Here is a 16,525-nt window from a genome sequence, read left to right on the forward strand (position 1 = left end):
TAACAAACTTAATTAAATAAAACAAAAGATTAAAAGCATCCATAACAAAATTTTAAAAATTTTATTGTAAATAAATTTTTTATTATAATAACACACTTAAGTATCAAATAAAAGTCAATAACATATGCGAAATTAGTAATAATGGATAGTTTGAAACACAATTATGAAATGAAAAATCAACCAAATAAACAGAAAAATGAAAATTACATGTGAAATGAGTTAGCCACCATGGATTCTCTTACCTAAGACACGACACAAAGACCATTTCCTTAAAAAGTCAAGGACAAAAAACATGTCTATGTTAATGTTCTTCTAACACAAACAATTGTTCGTTATTATTCGATTCATTATTTATTCCGATTTCACTATTTTTTTCTATATTGTTTTTCAAGTAACACAACTTTCTTCTTCTCTTCTATGTTTCAACTCTCTCATCTTTGATCATTTTTCCACAATTCCTTCATCTGGGTATCCTCAATTACTCTCTAAATCCGAAGCAAGTTCGATTTTATTGTCAAAGTTTGCACCTTTGACTTTTTCTCTGTGTGTCTGAAAATGGGTGGGAGCGAGAATTCAAAGGCTATGGTTGTGGGTCATTTGGCTGATTCCATCAGGGAGATTTCTGGGTTGCCAGAATGTCAAAACGTTTGCAAGAAGATGTATGGGAATTTGATTCGTAGGGTCAAACTTTTGAGCCCTTTGTTTGAGGAATTGAAGGACTGTGATGAGTCTCTTAGTGATGAACAGCTTCAAGCTTTTGAATCTTTAAGGGTTGCTTTGGATTTTACTATGATCCTTCTAAAGTCTGTTAACCATGGGAGTAAGCTTTATCAGGTATGGTTTTTTTTTTCTTCCCTTTTGATGTTTTGTTAGAAAGTGTTAACTTAATTTTGTAAATTTAATTCATGATAAGTTATATTTGTTCTAATAGGGATGCAAATGTATTGTTTTTGGGATGTTTCATGTTTTTTTTTTTTTTTTTGATGAAATTGATGATGAGTAAAATTTTGTTACTCCCAATGAACATGTTATTATGTTACAATTCTGTTTTATGGTCTTGTGTTTGGATTGTATGTGAGGCGCCGGTGCTTTCTACCGGTATATTTCTTTGTGCACATGGAGAAAATTTCCATTTGCTTCAATTATAAGGCGTGTATATAAATGTCCATGTTTAAGTATGTATGCATAAATTTCAAGCTCAATAGCTGGAATAGCCAATTGTTTAATTTGGTGTTGTTTCCTGAATTTGAAACGCATGTTCATGTAGTATATCTTTTTCGATCAGTTTTATATGTGAACTTCAAGTTTAATGGCAGTAGTATCTAATTGCTTAAGTTGGTCTTGTTTCCTGAATTTGAAGTGTGTTCATACTTCATTTATATATCAGACATGTGGCAAGGATTTTGAAACTTACGGAAATTATGAAAGATCTTGCTTGCTTTTCATTGTGAAGCTGGTACTTTTATATATAATCTTCACTGTGATGTCTTCACGAATCTAAAGGCACTCTTTAGCATAACTTTTGTTCATGCATGACCAATGTGGTCACAAGATTTTTTTTTTTTTGTCTAGTCTGCATAGTGCATGGTTCATAGAGAAACCAATGAACTGAATAGAACAGACGTTTGCAGTTTAATCTCCGGATAATTTTGTATTCCTGAAATCAGGTCTTCCACGTGCAAGTTTTCCCTTTCATATGTGCAAAGTGAACTGGCTGAATATTTCAAATTTCATTATGGATAAACATGTTTAAGATTGGAGTAAGAGATTAACATCTTCAGATGCTCTATGCTTTCTGGTTCAGTATTGTTTACCGAACATGTTATATTCATCGTGTTAATTTTAATCTAATTATTGCTTTACATGCCACAGGCTTTGCGGAGGAATGACACAGCTGATAAGTTCCAACAAATAACCGAAAAAATTGACGCTGCATTGAGTGATATTTCATACAACAAACTTGAGATATCAGAGGAAGTTCAAGAACAGGTAGTTTTATTGTACATACATTAGAAGGAGACCGACAATACCATATGAAATTCCACGGCATTTCAAACTTCTACATTGATATTCCCTTGTGATTTTGAATTTATGTAAGGCATTATTTTTGGCAAGGATAAGGGGAAGCATCAATCTGATAATTAATTATTTTTCAACTGTTTTATTCTTTTTCAGATTGAACTGGTTCATGCTCAGTTCAAAAGAGCCAAAGCTCAAACAGAATTCGCTGATTTACAACTAGACTTAGATATGGCAGTAGCTCAGAAAGAAAAAGACCCTGATCCTGCCATACTCAAACGACTTTCCGAGAAGTTGCAGCTGAGGACTATAAATGATCTAAAGAAAGAATCTAGTGAACTACACGAATTGGTCATAACAAGTGATGGAGAACTAGGTGACAGTTTTGAAGCGGTCTCATCCCTTCTTAGGAAACTGAAGGATTGCGTGCTCATAGATAATCCCGAGGTTGCTTCCTATGAGAGTGAGCAAGTGTCAATTAAACATCGGTCTCCTGTAATCCCAGATGACTTTCGATGTCCTATATCTCTTGAACTAATGAAAGATCCTGTAATTGTCTCTACCGGTCAGGTATTATTATTATTCATGATTGTTTTTGTCCGAGACATTGTTCTAATGGTGTCAGTTATGATTATTGATAAAATTCTTACTTTCTTTTGGCAGACATATGAAAGATCCTGCATTCAAAAATGGCTTGATGCTGGTCACAGAACCTGCCCGAAAACACAGCAAACACTTTTGCATACAGCCCTTACTCCTAACTATGTTTTGAAGAGTCTGATTGGTTTATGGTGTGAAAGCAATGGTGTTGAACTACCAAAGAAGCAAGGAAGCTGTAAAACAAAGAAATCTGGAACAAGTCTTTCCGATTGTGACAGAACTGCTATCAAAGCTTTATTAGATAAACTAACAAGCAACGATATTGAACAGCAAAGGGCAGCTGCTGGTGAGCTCCGGTTGCTGGCCAAGAGGAATGCAGATAACAGAGTATGTATCGCCGAGGCAGGAGCAATACCGCTTCTCGTAGAGTTATTGTCTTCCACAGATCCTCGAACTCAGGAGCATGCTGTTACAGCACTTCTCAATCTTTCCATCAACGAGAGTAACAAAGGAACTATAGTAAATGCAGGAGCTATACCGGATATTGTAGATGTACTGAAAAACGGCAGCATGGAAGCTAGAGAAAACGCAGCGGCAACTCTTTTCAGCTTATCCGTCCTAGACGAGAACAAAGTCGCGATAGGTGCAGCAGGAGCTATCCCGGCTCTTATAAAGCTACTTTGTGAAGGTACACCGAGAGGCAAAAAAGATGCTGCTACTGCAATATTTAATCTTTGTATTTATCAGGGAAACAAAGCTAGAGCTGTAAAAGCGGGGATAGTTGCTGCATTGATACGGTTTATGAAGGATGCGGGAGGTGGGATGGTTGACGAAGCGCTAGCCATAATGGCAATCCTTGCAAGCCATCACGAAGGCAGGATAGCAATCACTCAGGCCGATCCAATCCCTATTTTAGTTGAGATTATACGAACTGGATCACCGCGTAACCGGGAGAATGCTGCTGCTGTTTTGTGGTCAGTATGCACGGGAGATTTCCTGCAATTGAAACTAGCAAAGGAACATGGAGCAGTAGAAGCACTTCAGGGATTATCAGAAAATGGAACTGATAGAGCTAAGAGAAAAGCTGGAAGTATATTAGAGCTGCTACAGCGAATGGAAGGGGAGGATAGTATGCAAAATTCCTAGCCTCAGGTGTAACTTTATTATATATATTTCAAATATAGATTGGTTATTAAACTGTGCAGAAACTTCATAGTGATTCATATTATGTTTGGATGCCATTTGTTCTTAAAGAGAAATGTTGTAAATTATATTTTAATTACAGTGATGTGAGGATTGTAGATTTATTAAGTTTTTGTAAATTAGCTTTAAATATTTTAAGTGAAGATTATTGAAGGATTAATTTTCTGGCATTATCTCTCTCAACAAAGTTGGCAAAAGTCTGTTGAAGTGAATGCCAACATTTCAGGAGACAATTAACACTGCAAACGACAATCAGACTTTACTTATCTATCTTCTGACAAAGCTTTGGATTATCAGGGTACACTTTACTTGAAAACCCCGGGGGTTAACACACAAAGAAAAATGATTTATTTTGATGGGTAACATTTTATAAATCAGGATTTGCCTAATCTCTTTTGGTTGTAGAAATTTTTACATGATAATATGGTAAAGGAAGGACTGAAATACCTTTCCATTGTTTTCTTTTATTTTTGTTACCTTGATATAGGCTTTTCAAGCAAGTGATAACCCCAAAAGTGGAGGACTGGGACTAAACCAAATTCTTGAATTAGCGTCCAGTAATTGTCCTACAAAATAATGCTATAACAGGTTTACCAGTTAAATTCATCATATCAGGAAGTAGTAATGGTAATATCTAGACAAATACTGATCTTGAGATTGAGTTTACTGAGAAGCGGTGCTGAATCATCAAAATGGTTTATGTTTGTTGATAATAGTACTCAATTAAGTTGTGTTGGTATTGGTGGTACTGCAAATTATCGCGGTGTAGAAACAATCAGTGGCAAATTTAATTTTTCAACATTCGAATTTTTTATCTGTCAATTAGTTTACAATGGAATAATTTTGTCAATCTTCTTTTACCTAAAATCCTAAATGTCCCATCAAGCTCCCATACCATAGGTATACTTGGTAGAAAAAGTATAAAGGAGGATTTGAAGGTAAATGAACAATGCAGCCATTTAATTTTCCAAGGTGAGTAAAAGACTATCACTTAAAAATAAAGCAAAATCAACAATAACACATGAAAGAACGCAGCGAAAATTAGTCCTTATACTAATCATTCCAAGATTCCTATCTCTCTTACAAAATCAACATGAAGATTTTTTAGCACCAGAAAGCTTTCATCAGAGAGCTTGGTGCATCATCATTCATCATATACTAAAAGAACTCTCTTAGGCATAGCATTGGTTTGACGTCGTCAGATTAACTCGCCTCCCTGAACCAAGAAAAGCCTCAAAAAGATAAAGACAAACAAAAACTCGCGCATTAATCAACCAAGCTTTTCCATGAATGTTTCAACCAAGGTTTGGCCATTGACGATTTTTGTTGACGCAATAATCAAATCATATGCCATGCTTTCCTGCAAGACAAACCACATCAAGAGTTAGAAGATGAAGCGCGATGATATAAGGAAGGGGTGACTAATTAATTATCCAGTATAGTGATCCAGAAAAGTAAGCATATATCAAAACAAAATAGTTTTTTGGAAATAAGATTTGAACAATAGCGAACTTGAAGATATATCTTATCCCTGCTTTTGGGCCATTGAGGTTTTGCTTTTGTAATCAACTGCGATTTGATATATTTGTTTCCATTATTTGAATTGACAATCTTGCCCTTATTGTTTTACCATTATTTGGGTCATGTGAGGTGTTGGAGAAGGTTATCCTTATCTCTCTCCACTATACTCTTTGATAATTGAAAGAACAGCTCTTCTCCCCCAAACAGATGCTCACCCACCTCACACCAATTACCATTTCACTGAGGTTTAGTGATATCCACTTCAAAAATATATTACTTTGTACTGCACATCATAAAAATACAGGCTAGGCAACACAAATTTACTTAAACAGGGAAGTCTGTTTATGTCGTATATTATGAACCAATAACCGTACTTTTTTTAAAAAAAAATTAATAATAGTAATAATAATAATAATAATAATAATAATAAAAATAAATAAAAATAATAATAATAATAATCAAAGGAACAACGTATGGGTTAAAAGTGCGCCAGTGTCTTGGACTTTGAGACATTAAAAAATGGGCAACAGTAAACACAGGCAGTGCTGGGTATAGCTTTGCTGCGCACTGCCTGGTTGTGTGCCTTTATTTTTCTATGGCTTTTTAGTCTGCTATAGTTATTTGCTCTCTTGCTATAAAGACGTTTTAGGGATAGTGGATGAAGCTCTTGTTGGTTGTTATTTTTTGTCCTATCCTGGCTTGTTTCTTGTATCTGATATAGTTTTATGGGGTTCTATTTATGAACTCAGTGCTGTAACCTTTGCCTCTTGGTACATCTTGTACCTTGTAGAGTGCTTATTAATAAATTATTTGCAATTCAAAAAAAAAAAGTAAACACACCTGAGCACTGAGAAATCGAAGCGCAGAAATCTCCGCAAATGTAACACCGCCAACAAAGACAACAAGCACCAGGGCACGCCTTCCATCAGGTACTCTGTAACATTTTTGGTGTCAAAAAAAAAGGAACCTTGACAAAATTATACAATTACAAATCTTGACACATCAATGTTGCATGTAAATAATCCAATTCTAATAGCATTTATTTTCAGCTATAGTTTTGAAACGTTTAAAATTTGCTATTCAAAAATAAATAAATAATAATTTTGAAATGTTTATCTTTGAGATTTGAGAAATACATTTACGCAAATTAGTAAGCACTGAATCTCAAAAAATTGGTACTGTTTAAACATACTTAGCTATGCTGGTTGAAACCCCAGACAAAGTATCAAATGATGGGCTGTTTGAGAATCCACCCTGTACAAGCCATAAAGCAAGCAAAACATTAAAATATAGCTAGGAAGAGGAAATGGAATGTTAGTCATGATGTGTCCGTGAAAAAAGCTTTCAAATATAACATGAGAAAACACATTTGTAAGAATGGCAATTATGAGTAACAAGTTTTTCAGTCGATCAACTTGACAAGTACTAACCCTTTTAGTTTCCAAATGAGGTCCAGGCAGCATTTTCAAAACTTCTTCAACAGGGCGCCTAAAAGATCAATTATCATATTCAGTCTTGCATCAGTATCATTACCCCGAACATAGAACTTCACTTCAAAATTTAACGCAACTAATGAACTAATTAATATGTAGAGCAATGCAAAAGCAAATATACTTTTAGTTAAGTGCACCAAAAGGGAAAATGCTAAGTTTTAGATAATTAAAAGCTAATATGCTCAATAGCTGTTTATTATTAAACAGCCTCTGCTTTCATCACAGACTGTTTAGAGCTGCTTCTCCATTAGACATGCAGTCATGCAGAGAGATTTTGGCATGCCCTTTGCAGGACTCTTGGTCTCTTAGTTTCTAGGTGTTCCTATTGTATTTTCTTGAGAAGATGTATTATCTTCTATCACTATACTTTTCTTCCTTTACAAAAATATACCGAGCTGAGCAGCAATGATATACATCAAATAAACTTTAGAATTCACTCTCAATGTACCTCATTCAAACCTTGTAAAATAAACAGCAGTCTGTATCAGGTATTGAAATATTATTGTTGTATATTTGCACCAAAGAACTGATTTCTTACTATAATTGAAAGCGCAGGATGTTTAACATTGTAAACTGTAGACTAGATTTTACGATCACTACTGCTGCCTAAGATTTCTAGCAGTATAGCATTTAACAAATTTTATAGTTCCATGAGCTATAATTCTTTATAAAATTAATATACAATTATTTTTTAAGGTAAATATTGAATTAAGAAAGTTAAATGTCATGCACGACTAAAACTAAGATCATCTCCAGTATAAAAAAATCCATCATTACCATCCAGATCGAATGGCATGCTGGACAAGACGAATGCTGAGTGGTGCATATCCTGAGAAGACGTAAGCAATATCATTGGGGCTGTCCAGTAGAAAATCATAATGATAGTTAGTAAAGTAACTTAATACGTAGCAAAATTGCATCACAGTATATATCAAAAGTGACAATTCAAAAGACCCTACGAGAGACTTTAAAAGAATTTTCTGTATAGATCTGCACATGAACCATGCACTATATAAATCTAGACAAATTTTAAAAACTACAAGTGCAATAAGAATCATAAATTTTAACAGAGATGAACATATAGAAAGGTTTGGAATTCTTTTTTTTAAAAAAACTTGGAGAAAGGTTTGGAATTCTAAATCCAGAATTTTCTATTATTTCATAATGTACATATATGTGTTAAGTGTACCATATTTTTTTTGTGTAGCATACATACCCATTCCCATGTTTCCATAGAAGATCTAAATTGTGGCCATGAACTTAATATAAAACCTATGAACATAAAAAACATCTAAGGATCATATCATCTAGAAAAGATTACTTGGCTGTATCAGTGTCTTCAACCACAAGCTGCAGGGTACGTTTTATAGTAAGCCAATTGCTTTTTGTCTCCTAAAAGGATCACATGCAGAACAAGGTTAATTATTGGACAACGAGTACATAAATGGATTTTCCTTTGCAAGAAAACAACTTTCGTCTAATACCTGCTTTTTAAAGAGTCCAGCCTTCTCTAAATTACTTAGCGTTGCTATGTGCTCAAATCCATAGCTGTGCAGTAGCTCTCTCCTAAATTGAAGTTACAAATATATAAAGGCAACACTAAGTAGTAATTAAAAATAAAATCTGATAGTATATTGTACAGAAGACAAAATGAGAATACCATCATGAGTTGGTCATTCCAAGGACCTAGAAGAGTAACAAAATGAAAAAGGAATAAAACAAAGGATCAACAAAGCATGCAAACTTGCCTGAAGTAGTCAAAATGCTTCTTTGGCAACCCAGCATTAGTGATAGAAAATAGGATTAGAAGACGTAGGACTGTTATTAAAGGCTCTTGCTTATGAATCAATTCTTCAATATACTCAAAGCATCTGCATATATGGATGAGGGTGACAAAAGTTTTATACTATAGAAAGTAGAAACTTATCTACATGCAGCAATCTGAGAACAATAATGCATCATCAGGTAATCAACTACAGACAGTGACTAAATAACAATGCCACACTGATTGGTTGCATCAAACTATTCATATTCTTTGTCCATTCAATTTAGAATCCACATGTAAAGTATAAGCAGCTTGATCAACATAAGATAGGCTAGAAAGTAGAAACTAATAAATTCAAGTATTATCAAAAGAAAACAAAGTGCAATTGTTTATTATATCCAAGAATATTTATATGACAACATATATTTATAGGCTCTGTTTGATAAAAATATGGTAAAAATAAGTTATAAGATAACATATCAACTATCACCTAACTAATCAAATTTAAAGTATTTGGTAAAATCAATGGTTTAAGTTACTGTAAATATAAAATGACATATTTTATATAGGTTATACTTATACAAATTATTTTTAAAAAATGATTATTCTTTTATATATTTTTATTTTTTAAAATTATTTATCATCTAAAAACTTAGAGTATTAATTTAAAATTTTATTCTTATTTTTATGAATTGAAACAAGTTATTATTAATATAAAAAATATAAAAAAATATATAAAAAAAAAAAAACATAAGCACATATGTACCAAAAAAAAAAACATAAGCACAATTTTTCATATAAATTTATATTTGTTTTATAAATGAAAATCTTATTCCATATTATGTTGTCTTAAATATACCTTTAATTAATTCGTGAAGGATAAAAGTAAAGATATGTGAGAGAATGGTGGGATTTATTTTTAATTTTTAATTTAAATTTAAAAGGGGGAAAAACAGAAATAAAATAAATAAAATAACGGCAAAAATGATAAAAGATAATAAGGGTCATGCTAACGGGCACTAGTTAAGGAAACCTAAAAAGGTAAATTTTGTTTGGCAAAGCCTAGCTCAGGCCAGGCTCAGGCTTGATTTCTTACTAAATTACTAAATAGCAATGCTCTTTTGAAAATGTAGATTACACAAGTTCCAAGACTACTTTACTATTTTAGGTTCTTGGGGCACTGGCTAGCATTTTCCATATAATAAACCATAGGGTATATAAGCTTTAATGCTACTCCCTCCGTGACATTTTATAAGCAAATTTCACCTTAAACACATCTCCGTTAGTTAAAAACAAGCTTATAATCATGCCAAACAAACAATAAACTAGCTTATTGACTTTACCAAACAGAGTCATGTTCAATTTTAAGTCTTGTAGTGTGTTTGGAAAACAACTTTATTGCAGTGAAAAACTCAAGTTTGCACAGAAGCTACATATTGGAGAGGTTGGTGAACTGCATTCAGCACTATACTGTCGTGTTTCCTAATAGGGGCTTAATTTATTACTGTTAGTTGGCTTATTTTTACGAGAATAAACTACTCTTAGTTAGCAAACATATTAACAGATGCTTGATAAACAGCCAAGTGAAACTAAGGTTGGTTTCTGCATGCAAAAGGAAATGTATATGCCCCAATAACATCACAGTTTCTCAGCTTTCAATGGCATGTAGAACTTAGAGTACAAATTCATTTGAACTTGGTTATAAACAGTGAAAGTTTATATCCAATTTATTTCTGGGCTGCAATTGTTGCCATCAGCTGAAAACTCATCAAACTCTCATGATGAACAAAAAAGGGCACAAAATATATACCTCAACTCAAACAGTAACACAAATGTTTTAGAAGCAGCTTGAAATTATATGTTCGAAACAATGGCATTAAACTACTTATTCCGACCGTGAGAGATCAAGTGTTAATAAAAGGTTACCAAACATGGTAAGAAATTTACGCTTTACACCAACATAATTTGACGCTATAAAGTCAAAAACAAGTGGCTACCCAAAACATATTAATGTGCCATAAACTTTAGCATCAACACCTCAACAGGATAGCAAATTGCCATAGCCTGCTCGAATCATATGTAGGTGTTTAAATTATGTTAAATTAAAACATAATACCGTCCAAAATTCTAAGTTCTTTGTATGCAAAATTAACTTACATGTCATAACTCTCGCCCTCGATAATTGTATGTTCCATATCAAGCTGCCCAAGAAAAGACGGCTTTGACGTAAATGTTGATAGATGCTTAGCAAGATCTATGTGCCTCTGGTGAAAAATGTAAACAATATTATGATTTAATTCTAAGGATGAGGACTCTGCTAATGAAATTTCAATATTATAATGAAAATTTTCTTACACTCATCTCTGGTAATGAGTTTAGCTTTTTCACAAAGTCCTTCAACTCTGAAACTGACTGCGTCTGGATATTCATGGAAAGCAATATATAAGAAAATATTTACAAATTGATTTTCAAAAAATTATTAAAACTTCTTTAAATGCCAGTGAAAATGTTGATGCACATACACCTTACTCAAACAGTAATTTATTTTACTTATATTACTAAATATTGCATCTACCAAACAAGCATACAACTGTATAATTAGCTGTATGATAAAGTACTCCCTCCGGCCTCATATATAAGCAAAAATCACTTTTTTAGATTCATTCAAAAAGAGATGTATCTTGTCTATAATTTGGACTAGATACATTGTTTTTCTAATGAATCTAAAAAAGTAACTTTTGCTTATATATGACGCCGGAGGGAGTATAGCAGTAAAACTATTAGAATACTTGATGGATTAGATCCCCAAAGAAAAGGAAATACCAGGCTTGAGGGGATTCACTGGGATAATTTACACGAAAAGTTGATCTCAGAGCATTCTTTGTTTTATTTATTTACAAAATCAACAGTAAAATCAATGCCTAAGTGTAAGATCATCTACTCACTGTAGTTGACATATCTGTGTAGTCTTGCTTCATGGATGTTGCTTTTTGACGCAAAATCTGCAATACTGCAGACAGAAATTAAGAAAATAGATCTACAAGGGAACCGAAGTTATTTATATAAATTCCTTTCTCCCTGTGTGTGTGTGTGTGTGTGTGTGTGTGTGTGTGTGTGTGTGTGTGTGTGTGTGTGTGTGTGTGTGTGTGTGTGTGTGTGTGTGAGAGAGAGAGAGAGAGAGAGAGAGATATTAAGAGAAAACTGATATATGAGGTAAAAATGAATCAACCTGGACTACAACTTCAAAGTTGAGATCCCGTATCTCCTTAAAAAGCTTGTCACTAACACACATCATTCAAGTAAGTGTTATATTAAGAAATATTATCCGCAAAAGGTAAATGAAAATAAAAACAAGTGTAAAGAAACAGAAAATGGATGTATGACTAAAAGAGGATATAGAGCAAAAGAAGGCATCTGAAAAGAGCTTGTCAATGACAAAAACCATGTACGCAAATTTTCTTTAAGAAACATTACGAGCAATAGGAAAATGAAAAATGAAAGGTGTAATGAAACAAAATGATTTTTGAACTACCATTTAAAAGACGTCTCTCACAGAAGAAAAAAAAAGGGGGCATTTGGAAACACAGATATTTCTTTTTTATATATATACCATAATATAACAAAGACTAATAGTCATGAAAGCATAATTAAAGGTTACTTAAAATTCTTTAATACTTTGATTGCAAACTGAAATTCAAGGAAGTATGGCCATTGTACAAGTGTTCCAATATCAACAAATCTCAAATATATTCAATATAACTAAACCCATAGTACCTTGTATTTACCAAATATCATGATAATAGGGGTGAATATGGATTTCCTTTAATCAAACTAAAAATGTAAAAGATACAAGGGAAAGTTTCTTGAACTTATGATCATTTTTATAACAAGGTAACATTAACCAAAAACCAAATGCTATCCCATAAGTGGGGTTGTTCAACATAGATTAATTGATGTCTGACACCAAAAAGAGAATGCAATATGTAGTTGTATCCCCTTTGTTTGATTGAGTTAGCTTCTGAAACATTGCATATGCATGAGTTCTGGTGCTTCAACCAAGAATGCAGAAAATTATTATGAAATAAGTCACAATATTGGTAGGTATCAGCAGATATCTAGAGGGGGTGCGGGGGGTGGGGGTGGGGATTCAGTATTTGACAAAGCAAACTGATATCTATAACAGACATAGGAAGGAGTGTTTTGGGGGTTCCAAACGTCACCCTAAACGCACGTCTAATTGTTGAGAATCGGAAGAGTAACGAAAAACATGATATAAACCATTTATGTTGTGGGAAAAGATGTCATTTGGGGGGCAAAATGTCATTGCATCGCTAGATAGATGAGCAAGTGAAAAAAAGTAACCTACCTTGAATTAAGTGGGACTTTCGTTTTTTTTCCATCTTGTGGAGGACCCAAAATAGATGTATCAATCTCGACAGAACCATTGTTGATGTGCAGAAACTGGAACGGTACAAATTCCGTCAAATAAAAGAAAAAACAGGCATGTTTTCAAACCTATGTGCATGTAGTATATAATAACATTTTTCTCCTGATCAACTCATGGAAGTACAGTAATCCATGAACCTAACAAACAACTCTAAAATTCCTTGACTGAATCACCAAAATATGCATTAATGTAGGTTCACAAAATTTGTTTAGGGAATATTCTCAAGAGAAAAACCTGATAAAATAACAAAGTGACCAAAATATTTATGCAACAAATATTCATTCACAAAGGTGAAGATGTTACTGCATTAACTTGCCTCATCAAGTAGCCCCTCATATGTTAACTGGGTACACAAAGGAGTAACCATGTCCACCTGCATTCAAAGCATACTCAAATTCAATTGTCATCATCCATATGGAGATCACTTGAATCCAAAATCTTATGTATCCCCTTTATATTGAGGTATATATATGTATAGATATAAATTACACAGAACAAGAGAAACTAGTAGAAAATCCACAGGGACACTACATATATTATGAATAAGTAATAACGGACATAAAATGGAAAGGGAAAAAAAAAATACCTCTCTATCTAAAAGGATTAGTGTGTTTATCTCTGGCACAGCCATCTGAACAAAGAAAACAATAAGAGGATTAGGGTGTATATTAAATTAATAAAATTTAAAATTTGCTTTTGTTTATTCTTCTGCTATGCTAATTAACTTGAAGAGAAAAAAACAGAATAGCACGTGATTACATCAGATGAGTTAACTGGTTCCTCAGCTTGCATTCGGTTTAAGATGTCTGCAATACGCACAGATGCTTTTCCTTTTGCCCTCACATTTGGTATCACGCCAAAAGAAAACTGAAAGATAAAATCAAATAAGAAATTATATTAATAAAACATGTTAGAATTATGTAAGATTTCACATTCATGATGATGAACGGATGATGATATTTCATTAAGGGAGAATTCTATTGGACTGTCTCTTTTTCAATTGATGCTAAATGTTACAAGGCTAAAGCTCCGCATTAAGAAAAATCAACATTCAACAGCATTCTGGATTCAAAGCTATAACCTCCAGTTTGTGAATGGATTTTGCAATATGCCAAATTGAGCTTGTATCACCATCAACTTGGCATTCCTAGCACATAGAGTAGGAAAACTAGGATTAGTGATTACCCAAGCAAATACGAAATGCAAGAAACTTGAAAGTTAAAAATATAACACTGAAAGAAACTAACGAAACTCGATAAATCAATCAGCAGGAGCAGCAGTAATACACAACGTACTTTGTAAGAAAAGTCGAGTTCAAACGATAGTACATCCTCATCCATTGCCACCATATGCAAGGGATATTCCCCTATTGTAATCATATGATGTAATTTCTCATCCTCAAGAACCTGCACAAGAACAACAATCATTTTACATTGTTGACATCAAGACATCATGTTTGAAAAAGAAAAACACTGTTCAAGTTAATGGAAATTGATTCATTTCCAAGGAAGACTTACTTTCTCACAAACAACAGTACGACGAGGAACAAAATAAACATGATATTCTCTATGTAGTCCTTTAGATACATCGTCGTGAATGTTAGAGCATATGAATCTCATCAACTTAGGCTGAGAGCGCACAAGGTAAACCACTTTGTTACAGTCAGTTTGAATTGGCTCAGCTGAAAGATGACGCAACTCAACTCCTTGCTCCTGTTGATGAGTAAAATGTCATAATTCTTTTAAAAGGTACACTATATAATATTAAATTATATTACAACACAATAAAAACAACCAAGGGTCTGTTTGAATTTGACTTATTTGAGCTTATCTGCGGACAAAACCACTTGTAGGACTGTCTGTGAGAGCTTTTAGAAACAACTTATGACATTTTGATATGTTGTTTTCAGCTTATTTCCATAAGCTCTCCAAAATAGCTTATAAAATACTTTTATTTTATCTTTTGTTATATGGATGGGCCTCTTTGGATTGGCTTATTTGAGCTTATCTACTGGCATAAGTTTACTGTTTGGGAGAGCTTATGATAACAGCTTATGACAATTTTCATAAACTTTTTTCAACATATTTTCATAAGTTCTCTAATATAGCTTATGAAAACAGTTTATAGCATATACAAAAATAATTTAACTTTATTTTATCTTTTGCTATAAAGGGCCCATTTGGATTAGCTTATTTTTGAGCTTATCCAAACAGCTTATGCAATATAAATTAGGTTTTATGCTATTTTATAAGTTCTCACTAGTGAAAATTGTATTCTTATAATCTATTTTATCATAAACTACCTTGCCAAACATATAATAATACATAAAAATTGCATAAGCTGCTCAAAAATAAGCTAATCCAAACGTGGCCAAAATAACTTATGTGAGCTTATAAATGAGAGCTTATCATGATAAGCGCTTGTGCTATAAGCTGCAAATAAGTTGTTTATCTAAACAGGCCCGTTTATACATAAGTACTTATATGTTAAACGCCCAATTAAGTTACTTATCAAGTTATTATTTATGGAAACATAACATAACTCTGGCATTGTAGTACAGAAAAAGAAAATATGTGGATTGATTTTCTATTGAAAAAATAAAACCATGTAAATGTATAGGGGGAAAAAAAATACCTTGAGAATTGATGTCTGTATGATAAGCGAGAGAGAATCACCAAGCTTGGGATCAATGACCAAACACTTCTTTCCTCGAACCTACAAAAATCACAAACCCTTAAGAAATCAATGATCAATGCCGTAAAATTAACACTAGAAATCAAAACTAAACGAAATAGGAAGAAACAAATTACATTCTTGAGGATGTTGATGAGCTCTTTTTGAGATTGTTCCCTGAATTCAACGAAAGAATGAAAAATTAGATTAAGATTAAGATGAAAAGTTAAATTGAAATTGGAATTGGATTTGACCTTATGGATGTGAGATTGATGGGAGCATTATCTAGGTTGGGAATCTGAGCCATGGAGAAATAGATTAACACTGCTACAATTTTCTGCGTTGTCACAAATTGAAATCAAATTTCGATTCAAGGGAGAATCAAATAGATGAAGACGTGTTCATCATTTCGAGTTCTGCATCCTCTCTAAACTGCAAACTGTTAGTTGCTGTTTGGTAGTGAAGAAAAGTGATTCCTTGGTTTGGCTGTTGTGGTGGAAAAGTAAATTTTGTTTTTTAAGTTAGAAAATAAAGTCAAGAAGAAATCACCATCGAGTAGCCGACTAGGTCGCTCTTTTTAAATGAAAGATTTCGAAAATTAATCTGAGTAAAAAATTCAACGGAGACAACTCTGCAATTTATAGAGTAAGTGGGAAATCGAAAAGGAGATTAGGAAAACGGATAAGCTCGAAAATGGATCCACTCCATTACTGATTCATCGAATCGTGGGGTACTATGTGCTAATGAATATGTACATGAGATATCCGTTTAAAAAACCGGATCCGAATGGAAGTGGATCGACAT

At 33.2% G+C, this 16,525-nt stretch overlaps 2 protein-coding genes across 2 annotated transcripts; one reads left to right on the plus strand and one right to left on the minus strand.

Moving 5' to 3' along the window:
* The first annotated feature begins 170 nt into the window (after nucleotides 1-170).
* LOC123919790 (U-box domain-containing protein 14) lies at nucleotides 171-3,952 on the plus strand. The gene is made up of 4 exons (XM_045971796.1): nucleotides 171-834; nucleotides 1,873-1,989; nucleotides 2,176-2,589; nucleotides 2,683-3,952. The coding sequence occupies exons 1-4, from the start codon at nucleotides 556-558 to the stop codon at nucleotides 3,763-3,765; spliced, it is 1,893 nt and encodes a 630-aa protein (XP_045827752.1). The 5' UTR covers nucleotides 171-555; the 3' UTR covers nucleotides 3,766-3,952.
* An 843-nt stretch (nucleotides 3,953-4,795) lies between these two features.
* On the minus strand, nucleotides 4,796-16,433 carry LOC123919800 (vacuolar protein-sorting-associated protein 33 homolog). The gene is made up of 22 exons (XM_045971807.1): nucleotides 15,976-16,433; nucleotides 15,859-15,898; nucleotides 15,683-15,763; nucleotides 14,566-14,760; nucleotides 14,344-14,454; nucleotides 14,130-14,195; nucleotides 13,808-13,915; nucleotides 13,635-13,679; nucleotides 13,365-13,421; nucleotides 12,968-13,062; nucleotides 11,831-11,882; nucleotides 11,547-11,603; nucleotides 10,957-11,019; nucleotides 10,759-10,865; nucleotides 8,585-8,707; nucleotides 8,321-8,402; nucleotides 8,158-8,228; nucleotides 7,614-7,694; nucleotides 6,774-6,831; nucleotides 6,536-6,597; nucleotides 6,184-6,277; nucleotides 4,796-5,182 (listed from the first exon to the last, which is right to left on the minus strand). The coding sequence occupies exons 1-22, from the start codon at nucleotides 16,026-16,028 to the stop codon at nucleotides 5,093-5,095; spliced, it is 1,791 nt and encodes a 596-aa protein (XP_045827763.1). The 5' UTR covers nucleotides 16,029-16,433; the 3' UTR covers nucleotides 4,796-5,092.
* Between the last annotated feature and the right edge of the window lie 92 nt (nucleotides 16,434-16,525).

This window comes from Trifolium pratense, linkage group LG1 (genome assembly GCF_020283565.1).
Source record: "Trifolium pratense cultivar HEN17-A07 linkage group LG1, ARS_RC_1.1, whole genome shotgun sequence".
Taxonomy (NCBI): Eukaryota; Viridiplantae; Streptophyta; class Magnoliopsida; order Fabales; family Fabaceae; genus Trifolium; species Trifolium pratense.

Bases quoted from the DNA above. Each gene is read 5' to 3' on its own strand.
- LOC123919790 (XM_045971796.1), top strand. From the start codon at position 556: ATGGGTGGGAGCGAGAATTCAAAGGCTATGGTTGTGGGTCATTTGGCT. The intron at 1,990-2,175 runs GTAGTTTTATTG...ATTCTTTTTCAG, and splicing joins CAGAGGAAGTTCAAGAACAG to ATTGAACTGGTTCATGCTCA. The intron at 2,590-2,682 runs GTATTATTATTA...TTCTTTTGGCAG, and splicing joins TAATTGTCTCTACCGGTCAG to ACATATGAAAGATCCTGCAT.
- LOC123919800 (XM_045971807.1), bottom strand. From the start codon at position 16,028: ATGGCTCAGATTCCCAACCTAGATAATGCTCCCATCAATCTCACATCC. The intron at 13,063-13,364 runs GCAAGTTAATGC...GTACCGTTCCAG, and splicing joins ATGAGGGGCTACTTGATGAG to TTTCTGCACATCAACAATGG. The intron at 11,883-12,967 runs GTAGGTTACTTT...GATGTGTGTTAG, and splicing joins AAAGTCCCACTTAATTCAAG to TGACAAGCTTTTTAAGGAGA.